This window comes from Equus caballus, chromosome 1 (assembly GCF_041296265.1).
Source record: "Equus caballus isolate H_3958 breed thoroughbred chromosome 1, TB-T2T, whole genome shotgun sequence".
Lineage (NCBI taxonomy): Eukaryota > Metazoa > Chordata > Mammalia > Perissodactyla > Equidae > Equus > Equus caballus.
In genome coordinates, this window is record NC_091684.1 from 148,167,124 (window position 1) to 148,179,250 (window position 12,127).

The 12,127-nt window shown below is 38.3% G+C and overlaps 1 protein-coding gene across 5 annotated transcripts in view; it reads left to right on the top strand.

Annotated features, from left to right (window-relative positions):
• The window catches only part of RFX7 (regulatory factor X7), a 129,441-nt gene extending 119,666 nt beyond the window's left edge, over positions 1–9,775 (top strand). For all 5 annotated transcript variants that reach the window (XM_001500738.7, XM_005603031.4, XM_005603029.4 and 2 more), the window contains 2 exons: positions 2,159–2,454; positions 3,657–9,775. In XM_001500738.7, the coding sequence (XP_001500788.1) occupies positions 2,159–2,454; positions 3,657–6,929 (3,569 nt within the window). In that variant the 3' untranslated portion in view covers positions 6,930–9,775. The remainder of the gene's footprint in view (positions 1–2,158; positions 2,455–3,656) is intronic.
• The last annotated feature ends 2,352 nt before the right edge of the window (positions 9,776–12,127 follow it).

A 12,127-nucleotide genomic window follows, 5' to 3' on the forward strand; every position in this document is an offset into this window, starting at 1 on the left:
ATCGTTTTAATAAGGAATCCTTTTTCTTTTAGTTTATATTCATCAGAAGCTTTAAGCATTTGTGGTGTGTTTGTGGGATTGTTCTGTCCTCTCATTTTATGGTCAGTTGAGGCCCCACTGCAGAAAAATAATCTCTAACAAGAGCCTCCTCATAATTTTTTCTGTTTGGATGTAAACTGTATGACCTAAATCTGTTCCCTTAACACTTACTCAGAAGCAGGGGAGTGCTGGGGCAGCCTTATCGAGCTAGATAGCTCACACATGTTACCTCATTTATTCCCCTGGCAGTCCTGGAAGATACATGATATTTATTCCCATTTTACAGATCAGGAAACAGCCTCTCAGGGAGGTTAAGTGTTTTGTCATGGGCAGATAAGTAGTGGGACCAGAATTTGAATCCTGATTTGTCTGTCTCCAAAGCCCCCTTGAGGCATAAGTGTAAAGAAAGGTGTGTTTTTTTAAACAAAAATACTAAAAATTACATATATAGACAAGTCTTTTCCCTTTTTGAAAGTAGTCAGCTTGGGGGCTCTAACAATTGTTTCATTACTCAAACATTTTTAGAATCTCTTGAAATTTTGTTCTCAGCCAGTACCACATTTTTTTGAATACCTTTGGTAGTGATTAATCTTCATCCTTTGAAGTGAATTTGGTTTTTTATAAATATAGTCTCCATATTAAGAACAGGTTGTGTTACAAATGTTCTTTTGTAAGTCAGCTGCTTGGAACTCATTCCCGTCCAGAAACCCTGGCAGGCGGGGTAACAGCCAAGCTTTGAGCCACTGGCAGAGGCTCTCGGGGTGCAGGTGCCGAGAAGCCAGAGCTGAGGCTGGGGGCCAGGAGGGAGCAGTGCAATTCGAGCTGCGTTTGAAGAGAAAAAAATAATGATAAATAGGGGCTCCGAAAATGAGGGATTATTGAGGAGTGAGTGTGTGGGAGAGAGTTTACAGTCACTTCCTTTTCTCCTTCCCGTCTCCCACTCCCCAAGTTATTGTTCTTAACGGAACGTGAAAAGCAGAAACTGGACTGGGGAAAGGTAGGGCAAGGTGTGCCAGCAGGGTGGTGATGTCCTCCCCTTTCCTCTGTCCACTGGTTTTACCGACCAGGCTTATTTTCTGATGATCTCAGTGCCACACCTTAAATGTGAAATGAGCTTTTAAAAAAATTAATTGTATTACATAATCAATTTTTCTTAAATTGACATTTATCTCTTGCTTATTTTATTCCTTTTTCTCAGTGTTGATCTTCCTACTGCTTTAAAGAGTTTGCTCAGTGACACTTTTTCAAAATATCTTAACCTCAGTGTTATCAAGAAACTGCTTAATTTCTCCTAGGTCGTACTGGAATAATTGTGTAGTAGCAGTTAAAATAGTTTTATCTATTTTCATGAATTTCTGGTAGAATTAAAGATTTGTTTTCCCCATACAAATTTTTCCTAATATATGGATGGTTTCCGCAAATATTTATGGAGTGCCCCTTGTGGGCTGAGTATTAAAATCGTGAAAATGCTTGAATTTCTAATTAGAGAAGGTGGGGAGGGAAATTTCTGACATCTACTGATAAAATATAAAACATGCTTTCTTTGCATTTATTTATCCTAACTTCTGCATATTCATGACATAGCTACTCTTTTCAAAATCTTCGTCTGTTATTGTTGATTTAACTGAAACAGTCACCTGAGTTGAACCATATTTTAAAGTGTCAATTAAAACCATATTGACAAATGTTTATAAATTGGAAGTCTAATACTTACGCTTTATAAAGAAACTGTGAGTTAAAATTTGCTAGGTTTTTGGGGCTGGCCCCGTGGCCGAGTGGTTAAGTTCGCGCGCTCCGCTGCAGGCGGCCCAGTGTTTCGTTGGTTCGAGTCCTGGGCGCGGACATGGCACTGCTCATCAGACCACACTGAGGCGGCGTCCCACGTGCCACAACTAGAAGAACCCACAACGAAGAATACACAACTATGTACCGGGGGGGTTTTGGGGAGAAAAAGGAAAAAATAAAATCTTTAAAAAAAATAAAAATAAATAAAAAAAATAAATTTGCTAGGTTTGGTTGCCGTGTGCGGTAGATAGCTACATATTCAAAGAAATGGAGTTGTAACTGCCTTCTATAAAGGAGAGTATTTATTTTAGCTTTCCATTCTGTTTATTTTCAGGAATTAAAGGAGTTACCCAGCCTTCTGCTTTTATACCTACAGCTGAAAGTAATTCATTTCAGCCTCAGGTGAAGACTTTGCCATCACCTATTGATGCTAAACAGCAATTGCAACGGAAAATTCAGAAGAAGCAGCAAGAACAGAAACTACAATCCCCTTTGCCAGGAGAATCCTCAGCGAAAAAATCAGAAGGCGCTACAACTAATGGAGTGACTAATCTTTCTAATGGAAATCCTGCAATCCTTTCTCCTCAGCCTATTGGTATTGTTGTGGCAGCTGTCCCTAGTCCCATTCCGGTAATATCATCAAATAGTGTTTGGCTTTACTGGGATGGTGGGAAGTCAATCATTTAATTAAAAGTGGCACAGGAGAAGGAGGCAAGTATAGGTGTAAATTCAGTTATTAACTAATTTTGTGACCACAGATAGATTCAGCTTCAGTTGGTTGTCTTTTACAAAGTGAGCTATCAAATGAACATACGTGAAAATACAAAGATCCAAGACATACAAAGTATGCACATAACTGGTCAGAGCATTATGTAAGAGATGAGTCATTTTCAGAGTTGTTTCTTCTCTAGCTAAGCCAAGATGACGCAATTTAAACGTTTTTTTTGGTTTAAACTTCTTTTCTTTTTAAGATTCAGATGGAGCAAAATTGTAATGTGTATTGATAATGCTTTAACATAGACCTATGTCTGTGGCTTGCTGGACATAGGACCTTGGGCAAGTCCCTTAGCTACCCTGAGTCCATTTCCTTATCAACAAACGGAGGTGATATTCTTCCCTTTTCCTGTCTCAGACCACTAAGGTTGTGATGAAGGGGCTTTTAAAATGAAAGTGTATCATACTAAAACAGGATGGTATTTTATGTTGTTACTGATATTATGAGGGAGATAAAAACTTTATCTTGTTTTTCTTGTTCCTACCATTATCATCATCATGTCATTAAAACATGGAATACCTGGTAACTACACTCTTGTACTGTTCACTATAGAGCAAATTTGGGGAGACAGTTGTTTTATCTGAGACCTTATGGTTTAATTACTAAGATGCAAGTTAGACCCATTTATCAGACAGTGTCCCCAGTGAGTGAGTTATCTTCTTGGCACAGACTCCAGTCGATACCATCATAAAGTTGCATATTTCTTCAAGATTTTCCTCTTCTCCCTATAACCTCCTTAAAAATCATTGTTTTGGTAAGTATTCATCACAAGTGTGAAGTTTTTGGTCCTGTTAATTGAAAAGTATCTTAATGTTCTTCTTTACATATTGTGTCTTCCAGCTATAATGCACTATGTTGCATTTATTTTCATATTTATGTGTCTGATTGTGTAGAACCTGGTCTAGAAGAACTCTCATCTAACATAGGAACTGATTTTTTTTTTTTTTTTAGCATTGCATTTATTAAATGCCTTGTTACTATACAGGTATATGAATTACTGTTTATATCCTAGGCTTGTTAAATCTGATTTTTTTTCTTGTTTTTCACCTTCTAACAGGTCCAGCGGACCAGGCAGTTGGTAACTTCCCCAAGTCCAATGAGTTCTTCTGATGGCAAAGTTCTTCCCCTCAATGTACAGGTGGTCACTCAGCACATGCAGTCTGTGAAACAGGCACCAAAGACTCCTCAGAATGTTCCAGCCAGTCCTGGTGGGGATCGTTCTGCCCGGCACCGCTACCCTCAGATCTTACCCAAACCTGCCAACACCAGTGCGCTCACCATCCGCTCTCCAACTACTGTCCTCTTTACTAGCAGTCCCATCAAAACCGCTGTTGTACCCACTTCACACATGAGTTCTCTAAATGTGGTGAAAATGACAGCAATATCCCTCACACCCAGCAACAGTAGTGCCCCTCTTAAACATTCTGCCTCAGTAAACAGTGCTACAGGAACAACAGAAGAATCAAGGACCTTTCCGCAGATCAAGAATGGTTCTGTTGTTTCACTTCAGTCTCCTGGATCCAGGACCAGCAGCGCTGGGGGATCATCTGCTGTGGAAGTCAAAATAGAACCTGAAACTTCATCAGATGAGCATCCTGTACAGTGCCAAGAGAACTCTGATGGGACTAAAGCTCCCAAAACAACACCTAGTGCCCTTTTGGGGCAGAAAAGTAATACTGATGGAGTAGTGCAAAAACCTTCAAATGAAGGTGTCATTGAAATAAAAGCAACTAAGGTCTGTGACCAGAGGACCAAATGTAAAAGTCGCTGTAATGAAATTCTGCCGATCACTTCAACAGGCAATAATCAAAGCACTGTCACACTCTCAGTTGCCACTCAAAACTTAACTTTCACCAGCACCAACTCACCATCTAATGGTGACTCAATAAATAAAGACCCTAAATTATGCACTAAAAGTCCAAGAAAGCGACTGTCTTCTGCATTGCAAGAGTCCCAGGTGCCTCCTATAAAGAAACCAATAGTGGAACAGCTTTCTGCAGTTAACATGGAAGGTCAGAAACCAGGCAGTGTTAAGAAGGACCAAAAGGTTCCACATTCAGGGAAAACAGAAAGTTCAACAGCGGGTGCTCAGATTTCTAGCAAGGTATCAATGAATGTCAGTTCACACACAGTGGCAAATCGACCCTTGAATTCTTCTGCTCTTATTACCAGTGGTTCAGTTTCGGAACAGCAAACACCATCATCATCTCCAGATATAAAAGTAAAACTTGAAGGGAGTGTCTTTCTCTTAGACAGTGATTCAAAACCAGATGGCAGCTTTAATCCAAATGAATGGCAGCAGGTCACTAAGAATTCTGAGTTTATATCTGCCGGCTGTGAACAGCAAGATATCAGTGTTATGACAATTCCTGAGCACTCTGATATCAATGACCTAGAGAAATCTGTTTGGGAATTAGAAAGAATGCCACAGGACACATATACCCAGCAGCTACATAGCCAGATACAAGAATCTTCTTTGAATCAAATACAAGCACAGTCTTCAGATCAGTTACCTCTACAGTCTGAACTAAAGGAGTTTGAGCCTTCTGTTTCCCAAACAAATGAAAGCTACTTTCCTTTTGATGATGAACTTACACAAGATAGTATTGTGGAAGAGCTGGTGCTTATGGAGCAGCAAATGTCCATGAACAATTCTCATTCTTATGGTAACTGTTTGGGAATGACCCTTCAAAGTCAGTCAGTAACTCCAGGAGCTCCAATGTCATCTCACACCTCCAGCACCCACTTCTATCATCCAATCCATAGCAATGGCACTCCAATCCACACACCCACACCCACTCCTACCCCGACCCCAACCCCGACCCCAACCCCAACCCCAACATCTGAAATGATTGCTGGGTCTCAAAGTCTGTCGCGGGAGAGCCCTTGTTCCAGGCTAGCCCAGACCACACCTGTGGATAGTGCTTTAGGAAGTAGCCGACATACACCCATTGGTACTCCACATTCTAACTGCAGCAGTAGTGTCCCTCCCAGCCCTGTTGAATGCAGGAATCCATTTGCATTTACCCCAATAAGCTCCAGTATGGCATATCATGATGCCAGCATTGTTTCAAGTAGTCCTGTGAAGCCAATGCAAAGACCCATGGCCACACACCCTGACAAAACCAAGCTAGAATGGATGAATAATGGGTATAGTGGGGTTGGTAATTCATCAGTTTCTGGCCATGGCATTCTCCCAAGCTATCAGGAACTAGTGGAAGACCGTTTCAGGAAACCTCATGCTTTTGCTGTGCCTGGACAGTCTTACCAGTCTCAATCCAGACATCATGACACTCATTTTGGTCGTTTGACTCCTGTCTCTCCTGTGCAGCATCAAGGTGCCACTGTAAATAACACCAACAAACAGGAGGGTTTTGCAGTCCCTGCCCCTCTTGATAATAAAGGAACTAATTCATCTACCAGCAGCAATTTCAGATGCCGGAGTGTGAGCCCTGCTGTTCATCGCCAACGTAATCTTAGTGGAAGCACCCTCTATCCAGTAGCTAATATCCCCCGATCTAATGTGACCCCCTTTGGAAGTCCAGTAACCCCAGATGTTCATGTTTTCACAAATGTTCACACAGACCCATGTGCCAACAACATAGCTCAAAGAAGTCAATCAGTTCCACTGACAGTCATGATGCAGACAGCCTTCCCGAATGCTCTTCAGAAGCAAACAAACAGTAAAAAAATAACCAATGTTTTGTTGAGTAAACTTGATTCTGACAATGATGATGCAGTGAGAGGTTTGGGCATGAACAACTTGCCCTCCAATTACACAGCCCGGATGAATCTCACTCAGATTTTGGAAACTTCCACTGTTTTTCCTAGTGCCAATCCGCAGAATATGATCGATTCCAGCACTTCTGTTTATGAATTCCAAACACCATCTTACCTCACCAAAAGTAATAGCACCGATCAGATCAGTTTTTCTCCTGGAGATAATCAAGCACAATCAGAAATTGGAGAGCAACAATTAGATTTCAATAGCACTGTTAAAGACCTGTTGAGTGGAGACAGCTTGCAAACCAGCCAGCAGCTAGTAGGTCAGGTAGCATCTGATCTTACTAATACTGCGTCTGATTTCTCTAGCGATATCAGGTTGTCTTCTGAGCTCTCAGGCAGCATCAATGATTTGAACACTTTAGACCCAAATCTACTGTTTGATCCAGGTCGTCAGCAGGGACAAGATGATGAAGCTACACTGGAAGAATTAAAGAATGACCCATTATTTCAACAAATTTGCAGTGAATCCATGAGCTCTATGACTTCATCAGGTTTTGAATGGATAGAAAGCAAGGACCATCCTACTGTTGAAATGTTGGGTTAAATTGTGTTTTATAATATGTAGCACACTGTATCTAAAGACATATGTATTGTATTTGTCTTAATGGAAGTGCCTCCCGCAGCAGAAACACTTACTATTAATTGTGACATTTAAAAAGTTTGCTGCAGAAGTGGTTTCTTCTTCAGTAGGAAATGGTTAGACTCGCCTCAGTTCTTAACAAGTTTCTAAAGACAGTAGGCTGTAGAAGAAAAAGTATTAGGTTTTAAATTTTATAATGTTCCCCATTTAATCACATTGTTTGCTAGTAAACAATTGACTAACCAGCTTTTACAAGAGCAGTCTAGATCTTTATTTGTGTAAATTCATTTTAATTCATTGGTTGATCTGCACAGAATTTAGTGGAAACCATTGATTTTAGGTATAGGCTATTTTTTGTTGTTGTTGGCATTATCTTTTAGATATGAAATCATAGCTAAGGTGAACTGTAGACAAGAAGGTCTTCCTTGAAACAGGGATAATATTCAGGTTATTATAAGTATTTACGCTTGAAGCATAGAGCTACTGTAGAATGAAAATTCTCTGTAGGACTTTCTGGGACTTCAGTACCATTTGCACCTGCAATGAAGGGCTTCAATAGGAAAAAATAATGGAAAATTAAATATTAACCTAAGGAAAGCAAAAGCTGCACTAAAATTTTTTAAAGGAAAACCTAGTAGCCATTTATATTTGTGACCTTGTGTTAGTCTTATTTTAAAATACTGATTTTAATATGGAGCTAAAATACAGAGACATGCACGTGTGTGCACACACACACACAGCAAATAACTCCAAACATTGTAATTTAATAGAATAAAAGCAAGCATGTTAGGAAAATATTTTGAGTTTTATTATTAGGTAGTTGAGATAGGGGAATTTAGAAGGAAAATAAAAGCATTTTCTTAGTTTCATCACAGTGGCTACATGCACATATGTAAAATTCTATTGAAGATTTCTTTTGAAGTTTTTTTAAGTAGAATAATCTTAAGTTCTCAATTTAGTGACCGACTCCTCCGCTCCTCCTGATTCTAGTAATAGAACGTGATCATGAGATCCCTTTGAGAAACAAGCAGGAGGGAGATAAGATAAAAACTGAGCAAAAAACATTTCAGCACCTAAGGTCTGAAGCCACAGATCTTTGTATCTGATAAGCAAAGGGGCCATCAATAGTACTTGAAGAAGAGGGGCATTTTATTACATGCTTAATTTATTGACTGTGATAACCACAATTGCAAAAGAAGCACTCAGGATTTGTTTTAAAATGTTTCTCTCTATGGCTCCCATTTTGTTTTATGAATAATTATTTATGAATTTCATGTTGACAAATCTGCTCACTAGTTGACAGCTCCATTTAAGTGAGTTTCAAGATGACTTTCAAATAGATTTAAAAATTGCCATTAAGTTTTTAAAGCTAACATTAAACCATTGCTATGCTACCTTGAACCTAGATAAGCTTTCCTTTATTAATTAGTAAGCCAATCGGAAGACTACAATCAATGAATATTTAACAAATGTGATGAAGGGTTTAATTTAATAAGGCTTCATTGTTCAATAAATTTGCAAGGTAGGTTATTAACATATTTTGATAAATAAATGGTGCTAGGGTTTGCTCAGAGGTTTATATATTGATATGTCCTAGTTATTGGCATTTGTGTGTGTTTGCTGTTATCTTGATTTAATGATCTGTTAGATATTTTTTCTTGATCCTAGTTATTTCTTCACTGTACATTGAGACACAGCACTACTGCACACCAAAGTATGCAATACCCAAAGGAAACTGTGTGATTTCTTTTAACAAATGATGGGAGCCTTTCTATATGAGATACTCTGAAAAGGAGATTTTGAGGCCATTCTAATCCCTTGTTTACATTATTAGCTTCCTACTAACATAAAAATAATGGAAATCTTTTTTGATAAAAATATAAAGACTGGAGGATTTTTAACCCCTGTACAGTATTGCAGCAAACACTTTAAATTTGGTTGAATTCGTCCAGCAAACTTTCTGGGGTTCATATATTGCACTAAATTTGTTGAACCTGTGGTAGGCACATCTCTTAGGATAAATGCAACCAATACAGTCCACAGATTAAACTTTTTAAATGTGTTTCATTATGAAAAGACAAAATGTCATCAAAGTGACAGATAAAATTGTCTTATGTAGCAATGTGCATTGATCTCAATGAGATATTTCTATTTCTTATTCTCTTACGTGAGAATATTACAGCAGGAAGAATTTAGTTTGCTTCACCATGTTAATACATGATCACAAAATGTGCATGAGTGTTATTGACTTACCTTGTACAGTACTAGGTATTCCTGTAACCACTTTTTTTTTTCTTGGCTGTATTGAGACTGGTTCAATGTTAACCAGGCAGGCATAGTTATTCACAAGTTATTTACTTTTTTATGTTTACTAATTCTGCTTAGTTATTGTTGAATATGTTCTTTTCTCAGATTATTTTCATTGTTTTGATGTTTAAAACATTTTGCATACTGTTTATCATGATAAGACTTCATGAAGTAAATAATTTTGCATATAATTGCAATAAGCACTGACTTTTGAACTGAAAAGAAGGAAAGTGTTTTTTTGTGCAGTGCATCTGAGGTTCATATAATAGTCTTGTACTATAATGTGCTTTACTACACCATAAATGACAAAAACAAGCCCTGTTTCATGTTTTCATTTAGTGCAAAAAGTCAGATTTCCCGAGTGTTTTTGTTGTCTGTTGTACCTGCTGAAACTACAGTAGTTGAATATTGCAGTAGCATTTCAGTTCTCTTTTTTTATTAAAAGTGCTCAAAAATTGTTTTTTAAATGTTTTCAAAAACAATTAAAAACATTTTATATTAAACTGACTGGATCTTCAGGTGATTTATGGGAGCTATTTTATATAGGCAGCATGCATTTTGTGAACAGACCTGATGCCATTCTTCCTTTGATCTCATGATATTCGGGGAAATGGATAAAAATCAGCACAAGGTGAAACAGTGTGGCTAACCTGCTCTCTGCTATTAATCCGGAAGGATACACAGATCTTATTTCCTTTGTCACAATTCTGTTGTTCACTTAGGATTTATTACCAGTGAGTGGTACATGGCATAGAGCTTTATGTTGTCCAAAATAACATCTTTTCTTTTGCTCATTCACATAATGTTTTCTTTAGAATGTTAGCCTGTGAGTACCCAGATATGTATATTTTTGGAGCTTTGAATAGAAGAATAAACTGAGAAAATTTTAAAGCACAACTGTGTCCAAAAGCAATATAGGTATTTTGGTGAACCAGAAGTACAAAGTGATAAGTGCACTGAACTGGTAAACCAGAACTTGAGCTATAGTCTGGACACAGGAAAGAGAGCCAGAAGTTTCAACTCCCACAGAGTAATGAACCAGGATCTGAGATGGAGTTTCCTCACTCTGGAGAGGAAACAGATGCAGCACTGGTGCCTGACACTGTAATTTATATTGTAGCCAGGCCTGAGCCAAACAGCCGACTCATCTGTGTATACAGATCTGTGTTAATCCATAGTAGCCCCACTTTCACCACAGGACTGAGCCCTGAGTGTGGACAGGTGGTGGAAGCAATTATAAAAGGAAAAAAGAGAGTGACGTTTGGAAAGTGGGGGGATGAAGAGAAAGGAGACTGCCACGCAAGATGAGCCTGCAAACCAAAACTGATGTTGAGCCTGTAAACCAAAATTCTAAAGTATTCGAAGAAACCGAAACTAAGACAATTAGTGGTCTCTCCAGATAAAAGTAATGAACTATTCGGACGTTACTTTAAGTACATTAGGATTCTCAATGACAGAAGGGAAAAAAATTAATCAAGAGCAGGCGAATAAAACAAGAATCAGTAGATATAATGAACAAGTAACAAAGTCTGAGGAAAAATACTGTGTAGTACCTGAGGCGCTTTTGGCTGCAAGTAAGAGAAAACCTAACACTGGCTTAAGCCGTGAGGATACTTAGTTTTAGCTTAATAATTTTGGAGACAGGAAGTTCAAGAGTTCATTGAATGGCTCAATCTCATCAAGAACCAGAGTGTATCTTTCTGTCTTTCTGTTCCATCTTCTTCAGCTTTGCTTTTCTGTATCTCTTGCCTGTGGTCACAGTTTGGCTGCCACAGCTCCAGAAATTTTATCTTTGTACATCCCAAACAAGGTGATAAGGGCAGTTCTCAGCCTTTTATCAGAGAGAAAAAAAACCTCCCCAGAGTCTCCCATTAGGCACTCCCTTCCCACCTTCCACCCCCCATTTAGTCTCATTTGACAAAACAAGGTCAAAGGCCCACCCTAAAACAAATTAGCTTAGATTCTTGATTCTTTATAGTTAGGGTACGCGTCCGTTTCCTGGAGCATGTGGTTATCCACCTTAAAATGAGTTCCTTAACCTAGAGAAGATGCAAGGTACTTAAGATCTTGTGTCCAGCTGTAAGGGGCTCTCAGTCTTACAAAGAACTACTCACATGTTCTTTGAGAAGTGCCAATTAGAGATATAATATGTGAAATAGAAGAAAAGAGGTGAGAATTCACACAGGAGCCAAGAACAGGGCAAAAGAAGCTTCTTAGTAAAGACTGCATTTAGAAGTAGACTGCTTACTGGTGTAAACTGTTAACTGGTATCCTGCCTTCCCTTTATGAGATGAAAAATCAGGTATTATTGAGTATCATAAATGCAAATTGCCTCAGCACCTATTGCCAAAATTTTGATTTTGTCCAATCTATAGAGATTGATTTTGATGTACATTACTATAAATGAATCTTTAGAATTACAAGTTTGTGGATGGAATCATTGATCAATATTATATAATCTGAAATTTAAAATATATAAATGGCCAGCCCTTGAGTTATCTGCTTATGGGGTGGAAAGGGAAAAACAAAAGGACTGCTATTTTCAAGGTAGATTTTATTTCTAAGAAGTACTTAATTTTGGAGAGAAGAGAAAATAATTTTACAAATAAAATGTATCATGAGAATGGTATTACTACCATATATAGAATATTTCCTTGCACTAAACCCCATATTAAATACGTTGTATATATTCTCATTTCCTTATGGTAACAATTCTGAAAGAATATCATTTTTCAAGTGAGAAAATTCTGGCTCAGGGATTAACTGATAGGGGTAACAGCAACAACAGGAAGGGCTGGGATTAACTTGGTTCCGAAGCCTAGTTCGTAACTGTTATGCTATACTTAAGACACTTG